Below are 13,683 nucleotides of genomic sequence, written 5' to 3' on the forward strand. Positions count from 1 at the left end.
GGCAGCACTCGTGGGGGGGTGCAGAGATTCAGCCTCTCAATGGGCCCACAAGAAGGCACGACGGCGTTATACAGACTGGAGGGGGAAGAAAGAGAGAGCAAGGGGGGGGCATCAGGGAGCTGGCTGGAGCTGGGGGGGCTGCAGGCAGAGCTTGGCCTCTTCTTCTCCTCCTTCCTGCATGCCCATGGCCCGAGCGGGGTTGGGGTGCAGCCCCCAGGCAGCAAAGAGAGGAGGGGGCACAGGCACTGCTCCACGGGCATTGGGAAGGCAAAAGTTCTCCCTGGCTAACAGCAGGCTCCAGCTCAGCCCAGCCCGAACCAGGGGCACATTAGGGCTCATTAATTAAGGTGCCTGGTCCTCGCTCCAGCCCAGGCCCAGCAGGAAGCAGGGGGCTTGGCAGAGCTCCACTCCAAGCCCTGCCTGGCTCCTCCAGCACACCCTGGGAAAGGGCCCAGGTTTTGAAGTAGCTGGAGGAGGAGAAGGAAGGAAAATCAACAGCAGAGAGGCCCAGGCACCAGGAACAGACATTGCTCCTGCCCCCAGGAGCTCTCCAAGGGGATCTCTTCTTCCCATCCTGGGAGCAAGGGGAGGCTGCCCCCAGCCTCCTGGCTAGGCTGGGGCTCGAGCAGTGCAAGTCGGGGACGTGTCCACGAGCACCTCTCAGGGCAGCAGCAGCCGGGGGCCCCAGGAGTGCCGCATCCTGGAGAGGTGGCAGGGGGCCATGGGGGGATAAGGGGGGGAGCAGGGGACAGCAGTGCAGGCGGTGGGGGGGGCCACCCGCCTTACCTGGGTGTCACCGTGGTGATCTCGGTGGTGGGGTGGAAGATGTGGCAGGTGGTGATGGTGAAGGTAGATGGGGTCTGGGGGAGGTTGTTAGCGGAGAGGAACACTGGAAGGGACAGGAGACACCGGGTTAACGGGGAGGGTGGGGGGGGTGCAGGAAACGAGGCACATGCGGAGGCAGCGAGGAGGGTGCTGGGCATGCAGGAGCACCAAGAGGAGCACCACAGTCGAGCTGAGAGCCATCACTGACCAGCAGAAACCCATGCACAGGGCGCACACCGGGCTGCGTTTTGCTCAGCACCCGCTCAGCGGAGGCTCGGAGCCAAATTCTCTCCCACACCCCCCCTCCCTACATGCTCCCATGCCGCAGCATGCCCACGGGGAGGCAGAGGCAGAAGGGATGGACGCTGGGGGGTGCGAGGGGTAACTGCAGCAGGAGGGCAGGGAGGTGGCGGGGTCCGTGTCACCCCCCATCCCCTGGCCCCGTGCTCACCCCCGGGGCGCTCCTTGGCTTTGGCGGGTGTGGAGGTAGGGAGCAGCTGGAAGGAGGCAGCCTCCACCTCGTCCTCCTCCAGGTCGGTGAGGCTGTACACCTCCTCCAGGTCGATGTCCAGCTGCCTGAAGTCTTTGGTGAGCACCCCGGGACGGGGCACCAGGATCCCCCCCAGGTTGGGCCGTGCCAGCTGCTGCCAGTGGTGGAGCGTCACCGAGCCTGGGGAGGGGGACACAGACACAGGAGAGGGGCTCAGCCGGGCCCAGGGGCACCTCCAGGGCTGTACAGGGGGGGGTTCTTGGCACCCCCGTGCCCCTCACCTTCCAGGGGTTTCACGATCTGCAGCTTGTCGGGCAGGTAGGTGAGGGAACCGAGGGAGAAGCCGGAGCCGGTGGTCAGCTCCGAGCCCCCCGAGTGGTTGGTGCCGGTGGACAGGACGCTCTCGCTGGGGGTGAGGAAGCCGCTGGAGCCCTCCCCGTCCCGCAGCCTCCACAGCTTGCGCTCCCGCTCGGCCTCGAAGAAGGAGCGCTCCTCCGAGGCATGGCTCTGCTGCCGCGCCGACAGCCGCTGCACCGCCGCCTCCAGGTCCCGCCGGCCCGGGGCAGCCCCCCGGGGCTCCTCGCCGGACCCCTCGCCCCTGCCAAGGGGTGCGGGGTCATTGGGCTGGGGGGGGTACCTGAGCCCCCACCGCATCCAGCCCGCCCCAGGGTTGCGGCACAATCCCTGCTGCAGTGGGATCAACACCCCAACCCCTTCGCGGGGGTGGCAGCTCCACCACGAGCCCCCCCACCCCAAAACCACCTCCCCAGCACTCACCGGGTGCCCTCTGAGCCACAGAGGCCGGCGGGGGGGGTGTTGCCCCCCCCGGACGGGGCGGCCGACATCTGCTTGGAGCTGGGCACGTTCAGGGGAGACTCGGAGCACGACTTGGCTTTGGCCGCCTGGTTCACCGCTTTCACCGTCTCGAAGACGCGCAGGTAGCTCCTGGGGGCAGGACGCAGGTGGATGCTCGAGCCAGCCCCCTCCCCATCCACCAGGCCCCCCCCCCCCCCCTTCCAAGGGGCTGAGGCTCACTTGTAGTCCGAGGAGGAGCCGTCTGTCCCCTTCCTCATCGTCCCCTTGATCTCAGCTGCCAGAGAGTCCTGGAAAGGCAGGGGACGGACGTGGTGTTGGCAAGGGGGGGGAGCATGGAGACCCCCCCCCCGACCACCAGCCCGCCAAGCCCCCCTAAGCCCCGTGCTCACCAGGGGCAGCAGGCTGGGCGCGCCGTAGCGGCTGACGGTGCTGTTGGGGAAGCTGCGGCTGCGCAGGCTCTTCACCTCCTCCTGGGCTTCCTGCAGCATCCCACCGCACTCGGTGTACTTCTCCTGCAGGTCCCGCAGCTGCAGGGGTGGGGGGGGGGGGGGGCCGGGCCCGCCCCCCCCCCCCCCCCCCCCAGCACCGGGCAGGGGACAGGGCAGGGGACAGGGCCACTCACCGCGCGGCACTTCTGCTGCAGGTCCACCACCTGTGCCAGGAGCTGGCTGATCTCCTCCTGCTGCCGCACCGTGTCCTCCGCCTTGCGGGCCAGCTCGTCGGAGAGGCAGACGACCTGCTGGCTAGCTTCAGCTGGGGACGGAGCGGGGGTTGTCACCGCAGACCCCCCCCCCAACCCCGAGTGGAGCTGCGACCCCCCCCTCCCACCAACCCAGCCCCACGTACAGAACTGCTCCACGCAGTCGATCATCAGCTGGTGCTCCTGGTCCTCGTACTGGCAGGTCTCGATTGCAATGTTGGTGGCCTGGGGGAAAGAGAGGACGGAGGGGCTGAGCGTGAGGGGCAGCACCACCAGCCCCCCACCCCAGGGAGGTTTCAGGGCCCGCTGCAGCCCTGAGCCCTCCGTATCTCCCCCCCCCCCCCCCCCCCCCCCCCCCCTGCTGGGCACCCCGCGTGTCCCCTCACCTCCAAGCGAAGCTTCTGGTTCTCCTCCTCCAGGCACTTGAGTTTCTGCTGCAAGGTGTCGTACTGGAAGAACTGCTGCAGGGACGAGGACGACTCCTGCCGCCGCAGCCTGGGGACAGCGTGGAAGGTGCTGAGCACCCGCGGTGTGGGCAGGATGGGGTCACCCCCCACCAACCCCATCTGCAGGGCCCCAGAACCCACGGGGCAGCCCCAGCCCAACGCCTCCACCCACCCCCCAACCCCCGAGCAGCCCCACGGGGGGGGTGGGTGGCGGGGCAGGGACCCACTCACGGCGTGGCGGTGGCCGAGGTGGGCTCGCTCTCCTCCGTGGTGGTGGTGTAGAAGTGGAGCAAGTCGTCCCGCATGGAGACCTCGTGGCGCAGCTGCGCGATCTGGGAGGAGGAGAGGGGACATCAGGGCACGGCCGGGGGCCACAGGCCCACCCCCCTGGCCAGGCTGGGCACACGGGGGGGGGGGGTGAGGGCAGTGCTCTGTGCCCAGGGGCTGTGCCCAGGGGGCTGGTACCTCCTCTTTGGCCAACTCCAGCTGCTCCTCCAGCAGCTCGTTGCGCTCCGTCAGGCTCCGGTTCTGCTTCAGCAGGGACTGCCCGATGCGCGCCGCCAGCTCCAGGTCCCGCTCTTTCTGCGGGGGGGGCAGGTCTGTGTCAGCTGGGATCCGTCCCCTCTCTGCCCCTTCTCCTGCAGACCCCCCCCCCGGGCTCCCCGTGCACGGAGCAGGCTGCGGCGTACCTCATCCAGCAGGTTGGTGACGGCATCGATGTCGTGGTAGGTCTTGGTGATCCTGACGGCCCGCTCGGTGCACAGGACTGGGGGAGGAGGGCAAAGGGTGAAGGCTGCTGGGGTGGGGGGCTCAGCACGGTTCCCCTGCTGCCCTCCCCCCCCCGTGCTGCAGCTCCCCGAGCACCTCACGTTGTCCCCTGCGTTTCGCGGTGATGGGGACAGGAGGTGGAGCTGCTCCACGCTGGTCACCAAAATGGATTTCTGTGCAGCGTGGTGCAGGCAGAGATGCTCACGATGGCACCGTGGGGAGCGGGGCACGCTTCCCACCTTGTCCCCCCTCCCCACATCTCGGGGTAGTGGAGATGATGCCAAGGTCGCCTGGTCCCAGCCACCACCCTGCCTGGACAGGGTGGCAGCCCTGACGCAGGACACATGGCCAGGATGGAGAGAGGCCAGCAGCGGAGACGGGGCTGGAGGTGACACCTCCAGCAAAAAGCCAGGCTGGTACCAACAGCAGCGGGTGGCACCGTGCAGGGCTGAGAGGCAGCGCCACCTCCACTCTGTCCCCAGCCCCCTCCCCAGACCTCCCCGCCAGAAGCCAGCCCTGCCCTGCCCTACTTTCTCCAGGGGGCTGCTGACCGAGGCAGAGCCCAGCGCAGGGACCTGCTCCAGCCCCTGCTTTGGTGGCCAGGAGGCAGGGGATGGCCCACAGCACCCCCATTTCCATCGCACTCGGGGAGGGGGGGGGGCAGCACCAAAACTGATCCTCGGGGGATGTTGTGCATGCACCCACCCCGCTGCCCCTCCGGCTGCAGGGACACAAAGATCTGCGACGGGGCAAAGGCAGCTGCAGGCTGCGGCCCCAGGAACAGGCAGCAGGAACGCCACGCTCGAGGCTCGCCTCCCCCCAGCGCCTGGGGCTCTGGGGCAGACGGGCGGCGCGGGGCCGTCTGTCCCCCCCCCCCAGCCCCAACCCCACTGACTGCGCCTGCGGACGCTGCCAGACGGCGCCGGGCACGCACCCAGATGGCAGCGCCGGAGCTGCGCAGCAGGAGGGAGCCGGCAGCGAGCACGAGGCCCCGAGCCCTGCTTATACCTCAAGCCCTTTCCGCTGCCGACACCCCCTGCTTGTGTCCACAGCCTCACGGGCATGTGCCTCAGTTTCCCCCCAGCAGAGCGGTGCATGCCCCATGTCCCCCCATCCCCCCCCCCATAGCCCCAGCAGTGCTCCCCCAGCTGGGGGGGGATGTCTGGGGCAGGCAAAGTGGGTTAACGGGAGAGGCTCAGCCACACAAATCCCATTACGCTGCCCCAGCTGGGGTTGTGTAATGGTGCGTGCGTCGTCATGGCAATGCCCCCACTCGCCACCCGTGTCCCTGTCCAGCCCCCAGCAGGCACATCCATGGGGAGAGGGGGCCAGCCCCAGCCTCAGCCCCCTCCCCATGCCCCAACAGGGCCTGGTCCCTGCAGGGGTCCCCAACTGCACCTCGTCAGGCCACTGAGCTGTTAATTGGAAGTAATTAGAGCATGAGCATCGTTATGGCGTGAGCAAGCGGCAGGCCCTGGGAGCCGCAACACTGGCGGACACGTACGCACCCGCGCCAACCGCCGGGGCCTGATCCGGCACGATGTGGGGTCCTGCACCCCAAGGGAGGGCAGTGCCCCAGCCCCTTGGGGACACAGCACTGGGGGACCCCTCCTCATCCCTCCACTTGCCACTGTTGGGGTGCTGACCACCCTTCCTGGGGAACATGGGAACCCCCAAGGGCAGCAGTTTCCTCCCAGCAAGTGTGGTCGTGGGGGGGTTGCCAACCCCATGGGGAAAGGCACCGTGGCCCCAAACACGGGGTCCCAGTCTTAGGGCAGCACGGAAAGGGCACCAGCAGCTGCTGGGGAGACCCCAGCCCTAAAACCTTCCTGGCACCCCAGACCGAGACCCAGCCCCGGACCCACACCAGCCTCAGCCTCAGCCCCACTCCGCGCACCCCGGACCCCAGGACCCCTCACCTTCCTCCAGCTCCCGAGCGATGGGGTCTGCGTCGCCGCCCCGCTCCGCATTCCCGTTCAGCTCATCGTAGGCAGCGGGGCTGCTCCAGATCTCCATGGTGCCGAGCCGAGCCGTGCCGAGCCGCTCCCTCCCGCCCCTATTTATGGGGTCGCCCCGGCTGCGCGCACCTGCCCGGGCGCATCCCGCCGGGGGCGGTGCTGGGCTGGAGCGGGGCGGGGGCGGCGGGGCCGGGGGCTGCCCGCTCCCCCCGGTACGGCACGGCAGAGCACGGCACGGCACGGTTGGGCTGGCAGCGGCTGCGCGCCCCCCGTGCGCCTTGGGGACCCGGTCCCGCTGGGGGCGCTTGGGAGCCGCGCTCCCCATTCTGCACCCCGGACCTTTGGAGCACCCCAAACCTTTGGAGCATCCCAGGAGACTCCCCCCGTTGTGCAGCCTAGGACCAGGTTCTCCTGGGGGGCACCCCATGGACACGCTCTCCATCAGGTACCCTAAGGCAGGGGTCCCCATCGGGGCACCCTGGGGACGTGGTCCCCACCAGGCACCCCAAGGCAGGCTCCCCATCGGGGCACCCTGGGGAGGCGTTTCCCATCGGGGTGGTCCCGCTCAGCCCTGGGGTGCTGTGTCCCACCTCAGCAGGACTTGGACACGGCGGGGTCGGGGCACAGCAGCCCCCCATGGTGCCAAGCTCTGACTGCCGAGAGGGGACACTTGAGGGGTCGCTGGCTCCTGAGCAGCAGCTTTGCAGGGCTGACCCCAGCTGGGTCACGCACAGGTGGCAGCTTCTGGCCCTTTGGAGGGACAAGAAGGGGTTTCAGGACGCCCTTTCCAAGCCCCACCTGTGTGCAGTGCCAGGTCACCACGGCGTGCTCCCTGCCCTGCACCTGGCCAGCCTCATTCTTTCACCCCAAACTGTCCCCATTGTCACCGACAGCGCACAGCAGGGTGCAAATGCTGCACCCCTGGGCGCCCAGTGCGGTGCTGGGACCCACGGGAAGGGGCTTTTCCTTCCTCCTCAAACCTGCCCCGCTCAGCAGCCCCTTCTGAGCCCCATCACGGGCTGGCACGCGCTTGTCCCCTGTGTGTCCTGGGTGCCCCACGCTCCCCGGCTGGCACCCCCAGCACCTCCACAAACGCCCTTGTGCAGAGGCAGGGAGAGCTGAACAAATCCCTTGAATCGCGGAGGAGCCGGCTGCCACGTTGCGCAGGGGTGGTGGGCAGGAGGGCAGTGGGGTCTGGGACCCTCTGGGGCTGCGCAGAGCCACGGGGCGCTGAGCGGGGCCGTTCTCCAGCAGGATGCTGGTAATGCCAATGCACACAGTGCCTCCGCCACCGCCTGCCCCCCGTGCCTCTCCTCGTTAGCACTGAACCGATCAATGAATCGATGAGGCTGGGGGCAGGAGCTGCCCTTCAGCATCACACGATCCAGTTGTTTGCGGGATTCCCACCCGCTGGCCCACACTCCCCTCCCTGTATCCTATCCAGGACCCGGACCCCTGACCATGTCCTGCCACAGCCACAAAACCCTCCCGGAGCTGGGGCAGGACCCAGGCGGGTGGTTTCTGCCTGGGGATGTCACAGCCCGAGGGCAGGGACTCGCCCCGCGGGCACCCCAAGGACACAGCCCACGTCTCGTGGTGGACGGGCAGGAGCCGCTTCCTCCTAATCCCCTGCCGGGGGATTTGCTCCTCCGTGCAGGTCCCCCGGGTCTCTGCGCAAGCAGATTACAGGGGGCTATTTCTGATGGCAGCTTAAAGGTTTTGGGGGGGAAAGGGATGAGGGAGCACAGGCCCCTGCCACGCTGGTACCGCACAAACATCACCCAGGTGCCAAGGCACGGGGAAACGTGACACGGAGAGGGATGTGACATGGAGGGGGACGTGGCACAGAGAGGGAATGGTGATGCACAGGGTCCTGCTGAGCCAGGCGCTGCAGGACCAGGGGTCTGGGGGGGGGGGCAGGAACACCCTGGGGTCAGCCACAAGCACGGGGTGGCCCCCAGCCCAGCCCCTCGTATATGGGCAGAGGGAGCCAGGCTGGCAGTGGGGCTCAGCCCCATCTGCCCCACATCCATCCCCCCCAGCCCCTCGCTCTAATCCTGCCCCCATCACACGTGCACCAGAGGCAGAGGCACAGCACGGATCGTCCCCTCTGCGGTGCCCACCAAACCCTGACCCTGTGCCGGGAAGGGGCCTCGCAGCTCCCTGGTTGGGAATCACCCCCTCCCCAGCCTGGGGGTTGCGGGGTTCTCCCCCCAGGCGCCCGTAACCCCACAGGGCTGGCAGGAGCAACCCCACACCCCCCGGCCACTCCGGGCTGTGTTTGGTGGCACAGCAGCACTTGGGGCCACCAGAACACCCATCACGGGTGGCCCCTTTGGTGTGCCATCCCAGAGAGACGCAGGGCACGGGGAGGGGGGACACGCCGGGGTCCCCAGGAGCTGTCTGCGAGCGTCTGGCTCAGCTCAGCAGAAGCTGCTCCCAGAATTAGCCCGGGATGTTCTGGGCAAGGAAATCCACCCCGGCAATCCCGTTAGCGGCGATTAACTCCCCCACTGCGCCCGCAGCCCCCACCTGGCTCAAACACCATCACCCGCACCCCACTGCACCCTCGCCCAGCCCCACGGCGCGGGATGGGGCACTCACGGAAGTACTGCAGGGTCTCCGCGATCTGCTTGGGGGTGAGGGGGGCTGCGGGCTCCGGGGGGGCAGGGGGGGCTCGCAGCCAGTCGTCGTGGTCGTAGCCGAAGACAGTGTCCGCCCGCAGCTTGTAGCGGGGCAGCTGCTCGCCCAGCAGGCTGATGATCTCCACCTCGGGGACATCGCCACCGCTGCACAGGTCTGGGGACAGAGGGGCACCGGGTCAGCCGAGGGGTGGGGGGAGCCGGGGCCAGGATAGGGGGGCAAAGAAATGGGGTGGGGGGCAATGGAGGAGAGCTTCATGCACCCCTCGGTCTCGTCTGTCCCCTCGGGGTTTGGGGCTGGTGCCGCCAGCAGCCAGGTCACCCCCAAAGCCACTCAGGCGGTGCATGGGGGACTGGGGGTCCCAGCGCGGGGTGGCACACGGGGACCCCCCCCAGCTCTCCCCAGTCCCCCTCCCCTCCACCCCCCGCTTTCTGCAGGAAGGGTCCTGCTGCCATCTCCTGGCCGTGCTCAGCCCAGCCAAGCGGCGCTGGGGACACCAGGGACAGGGACACGAGGTGAGGGACGCCGGGATGGTGGCTCAGCAATGGCCATGCGATGGGGCCGGGATGGGGGGGGGGGGGGTGACCAGGACGGAGCTGTCCCAACCCTGACCCCCTTGCCCCGGTCCCCACGGCCACCCACCGGCACCACGGGCTCTACCCACCGGTGATGGTGGCGGCATCGCGACGTCTGCCCGCAGCCGGGGGCACGGGGTCAGCGTGGGGCAGGGCAGCGAGCGGCGAGGCCGGGCCGGACAGGAGGCAGTGGGCAGGTGGGCGCTGGCCGGGGGGCGTCTCTTGCGGGCCCGCGGTGTCCAGTTTGGCTGGCGTTACGTGGGGGAGCCGGCTGCCATGGGGGGACACACCTTCCTCCCTGACCCCCTGGAGAGGTGCTGGCAGGAGACAGAGTCCCTTCTCCGGCCGGTGCCTGGGGAGAAGGAGCTGTTAGGGAGATGTACGGGGGACGAAGGACACGTCCTGCCCCCCAGCCATGTGCTCAGGCACCCGTGTGCCCCACCAGCTGAGCCCCTCCCTGGGGGCAGCATCAGGGTGGCACTGCTGGGTTCTGGGGCTTGGGGAGACCTGGACAGCAACGCCAAGACTCGTCCCATGGCTCAGTGGGGACACAGGGGGACCACGGGGACAGCCAGCAGCGGGACAGGCCCCAGCTCAGCCCCCGCTTCTGTGGGTTGCTGCAGAGGGGTTTTGGGGTTGGCGCAGGGTCGGCGTACCTGCTAAGCGCTGCTCCGCACCACCGAGCTGGTGGCCGCTATGTGACGCGGGGTCTCGGCACCAAAGCAAACACTTGGTGACATCCGGATTGGCGCCAGCTGGGGGAGAGGATGCTCCGAGGGGACCGGGCAGGACCCTGCTCCCCCATCCAGGCGCTCGGCAGCGAGCGGACACGGCTGCGGTGCCGGCAGCTCTCGCGGGAGCCCTCGGGAGCCCCACCTCGCAGAGCAAAGTTCAGCTGCCATCCTCCACCCCATCGCCGACGAGACGCGGAGCGCAGCCCCGCCGTGTGCCCAGGGCAGGGCCGGGCAGCATCTGCGGCTGTGCCAGCCCAGCCATAAACACATCATGAGACAGGCCATAAAACCGACACGTTCCCGGCACCTCCAGAGATCCCAGTTCGGGCCGTGGCCACTGCTGGTCCCACCGCCGTGTGGGGCAGGAGCTCCCCATGCCAGCCCCGTGCCCCCCATCCCTGCTGCAGCGGGGGAGCTGCTGCGTGCGGCAGCCCCTCGGCCCCGGGAGCGGCTCCAAGCCGGGCACGTCGCTGCCCTCCCTGCTGGCACGTGCTCCTGCCTGGCTGCTGGCACGTCCACAGCACCAGGGCTGGGCCACCCTGCGCCTGGGCCAGATCATCCCCGGCACGTGGGACAGCCACGGGGTGGCAGAGACACCCCAAAGCACACCCGCAGGTCCTCTGCCCCACCACGGCAGGACCACCAAACCCGGCTGGTCCGATCCTGCCCCGTGCTGACCTAGAGAAAGGCTCCCTGGCCCCAGCGGCTCTCGCCCTCCCCATTTTTGCCCCGAGAAGGAGAGGGACCAACCGTGCCGAGGTGTCGGGCTGCCGCTGCCCCGCTCCCGCGCTGCCGCTGGCTCTGGGGAGCGAACCTCTGCGTCAGCACAGAGCCCTGCGTCTCCTTTTGGCCCAGCTCCTGCACATCCATTAACTCTGCCCGGGCAGGGGACCTTGTTCAGACACGTGCGAGCAGCTCCCATCGCCCCCGGACCCTGCCAGCCCACCGGTGTTCAGCCACCGTGGTGCCCATCGGCTGACTTGGGGACGTGTCCCACTTGGGGACGTGTCCCTGGCGGGGGGCACAGGGCAAGAGCAGGGGACGGCGGAGCCGGGGGTGCCCCGACGGCGGGGCAGGAGTTGCAGGGCTCAGCCCGTGCCCCGGTGCACGTGCAGACCTGCACTCGCTGCTCCTTGCCCTGCTCCGATGCTGTCACCCAGCTCCTGCCCGGGCTCCTCCGTGCAGCGCGGCCGTGCTGGGGCTCCCCCGAGCCCTTTCCCCACCCCGTGCCGAGGAAGCTCAGCAGCAGCTGAGCCGTGCTGCGGCCGGCCGGGCTTGCTGTGGGCTATTTTTTCCCCTCAGCTGCTGCTGCAGGAGCCTGAGGCCGGGCTGGGGAGCAAGGAAACTCTGCAAGGGCATGGGTCAGGGGGAGGTGGCTGGAGGGGCAGAAGGACTTGGGGAGCTTCCCCATGGGGACGCACAGCTTGGTGCCACCACACAGGAGGGACAGAGGCTCCCAGGCCTGGCTGGTGCCGCTGCCCAGCGCCTGGTGCGGCTGCTCCCACGCCCAGCGCTGCGGAGGAGCAATAACAATGCTCAGGGCAAGGGTGAGGCAGTGGCTCAGTCCCGGTGCTGGGACAGGGGTGATGACGCTGCTGCCCTGCCCTGGCCCAGGGGACGTCCCCAGAGGAGTCCCTGTAGCGGTCCCCAGCCTTGGAGCATCCCTGCTGTCGTGCAGGGAAGGGCATGGCCACAGCTCCTGCAGCCCATCAGATCCCATCCCAGAGTGCAGGAGGCAGCCTCTGCCCGAGGCATCTTTCAGAAATGGGCCTCTCCCTGCATCCGAGGACACCGGGGAAGGACGTCTGCCCCAGCAGGTAATCCCACGGGCTAGCCTCGCTTCCCAGGTAGAATTGGGTCCCCCCTCTCCCCAAGCCTCAGCTCCGGCTCCACCACCTCTGCTGCGTTGTGGCCCCCGGACACCTGAGGCTTTGTCACAGGCACCAGACCTCACCACGGGTGACCCCACGGTGGGTTTTGGGCGAGCGAGGTGGCTGAGCCCTGCGCCTCCCTTCCCCCTGCAGAAATATCCTCGGTGGCATCAACCTCTTCCCGTACAGCAGGAAAATCCCTCCCCGCTCCTGCGTGCAGACTTCCTGGTTCGTGCATCGGGGACCACAAAACACAGCCAGAGCCCGGCCACCGCATCCGAGCCCCCTCCCCGGCCCCGCAGCCAAACCAAACGCCACGGGAATGGGGACCCCGTCCCTGCTGCCACCCCCGAGGCCTCTAAAGCCGAGAGAGGGGAAAATCCCACCCGGGGTGGGAGACTTTGTTGGAGAGGCTGAAAACTTGTTCAGTGTGCTGGGGCTCCTGCGTGGGAGCAGGGCTGCAGGGATGGGGAGAGGAAAAAAAATGAATTATTGGGGGGGGGGCGCAGCCATGGGGACCGGCACAGCCTGGCACGGCTCGGGGGGCTCCCGTCGGACCTTGGGGGGGGGGGGGGGACTCAGGGTGCCAGGAGGTGCTGGGGCTCGGTGTGCTGGGGGAAAACGGGGAGAGTAGAGGGGGATAAAAGGGGGGGACCAAGCCAGAGGCGCGGTGCGCCCGGTGATAACGGGGGGCCCGGTGCGCCCGAGAGCGCTGCAGCTCGGTGTGCCCCGGCGAGGGGCCGGGGTACCGGGAGAACCGGGGGCTGGGGGTACCGGGGGGGGTACCGGGGGCTGCGATCGGGGCTGCCCCGGGGCTGCGCGGGGTCGGGCGCGGGGCGCACTCACCGCTGCGCGCTCGCTGCTCCCGGCGCGGAGGCGGCCGCGGGGCCCTCGCCCATCGCTCCCGCGGCCCCGCCGCGAACAAAAGCCGCTCCCCGGGCAGGTGCGGAGCGAGGCCGGGCATGCCGGGACCTGTAGTCCGTCCCGCAGCCTCCCGGGGCGCCCCCCCAGCCCGGCCCGTGGCCCGGGGCCGCGCTGAGCCCCCTCCCCGGGCACGCAGCTCCGGGGGGACCCCGGGAGAGGCGGCAGCTCGGTTGTTCTCAGCCCCCCTAAAAAAATCAACCCCCCCCCCCTCCCCGTCGGTGCCTCCCCTCCCAGCCCCGCCGCAGCGGGATGCAGAGGTGGGGGCGATGCTCGCTGGAGTAGGGGGGGGGGGACACCGGCACCGCTGGGCAGCGGCCGGGGCTGGGGGGGGACGCGGGGGTGACAGCGGGGGTGTCCCCCCCCCCAGCTGGGGAGCTGCGGTCCTGCCGCGGGGAGATGCGGGGGGGGGGGTCCGGCTCCGATACTGCCCAGCCTGGGGCACCCGGAGCATCCCTGAGAGGGGTCGGGATGGGGCGCTGGGGAGGGGACGGGGACACCGGGGGGGGGTGTCCGGGCTTGGCACGGCCAAAGCTCCAGGGAGAGCGGAGCCCCGTGGCACTGCGGAGCTGCCGGCAGGTGGCAACCAGGGGCCGAGACGAGCGGAGATGCAGCCGAGGGCTGGGCGAGGCGGGGGGAGCCCCGGGGGTCGCCCTCAGTCTCTCTGCCCCGTGTCTGCCGGCAGGGGCCGGGGGAAGGTCCCTGCCTCCGGCCAGAGCCCCCCCGGCCACCACAGCCCCGGGTTCCCAGCGCAAGGCGGCAGCGCCTGAACCCCCCCCCCCCGCAGCTGGTTCGGCTGCTCTCCTGCACCCCCCAGCCCGGGCTGGGGGCTTCTCCCCATTGCCCACCCCTTGCAGTGGCACCTGCAAGCCAAAGGATGCTCGGGTCCGGCCTCGTGCCCCCCAGCCTCATCGCTGCCCTCCAGAAGCGTGCTCA

The 13,683-nt window shown here is 69.4% G+C and overlaps 1 protein-coding gene across 1 annotated transcript; it reads right to left on the bottom strand.

Moving 5' to 3' along the window:
• Window positions 1-222: 222 nt before the first annotated feature.
• Window positions 223-12,770, bottom strand: LOC118158432 (trafficking kinesin-binding protein 1-like). Its single transcript, XM_035313090.1, has 16 exons — window positions 12,673-12,770; window positions 9,311-9,573; window positions 8,608-8,802; window positions 3,967-4,043; window positions 3,743-3,859; window positions 3,509-3,609; window positions 3,218-3,326; window positions 2,978-3,056; window positions 2,754-2,884; window positions 2,521-2,658; window positions 2,351-2,418; window positions 2,093-2,260; window positions 1,597-1,913; window positions 1,277-1,495; window positions 787-889; window positions 223-467 (listed from the first exon to the last, which is right to left on the bottom strand). The coding sequence occupies exons 1-16, from the start codon at window positions 12,723-12,725 to the stop codon at window positions 329-331; spliced, it is 2,277 nt and encodes a 758-aa protein (XP_035168981.1). The 5' UTR covers window positions 12,726-12,770; the 3' UTR covers window positions 223-328.
• Between the last annotated feature and the right edge of the window lie 913 nt (window positions 12,771-13,683).

The sequence above is a fragment of the Oxyura jamaicensis genome (assembly GCF_011077185.1).
Source record: "Oxyura jamaicensis isolate SHBP4307 breed ruddy duck chromosome 27 unlocalized genomic scaffold, BPBGC_Ojam_1.0 oxy27_random_OJ102517, whole genome shotgun sequence".
Lineage (NCBI taxonomy): Eukaryota > Metazoa > Chordata > Aves > Anseriformes > Anatidae > Oxyura > Oxyura jamaicensis.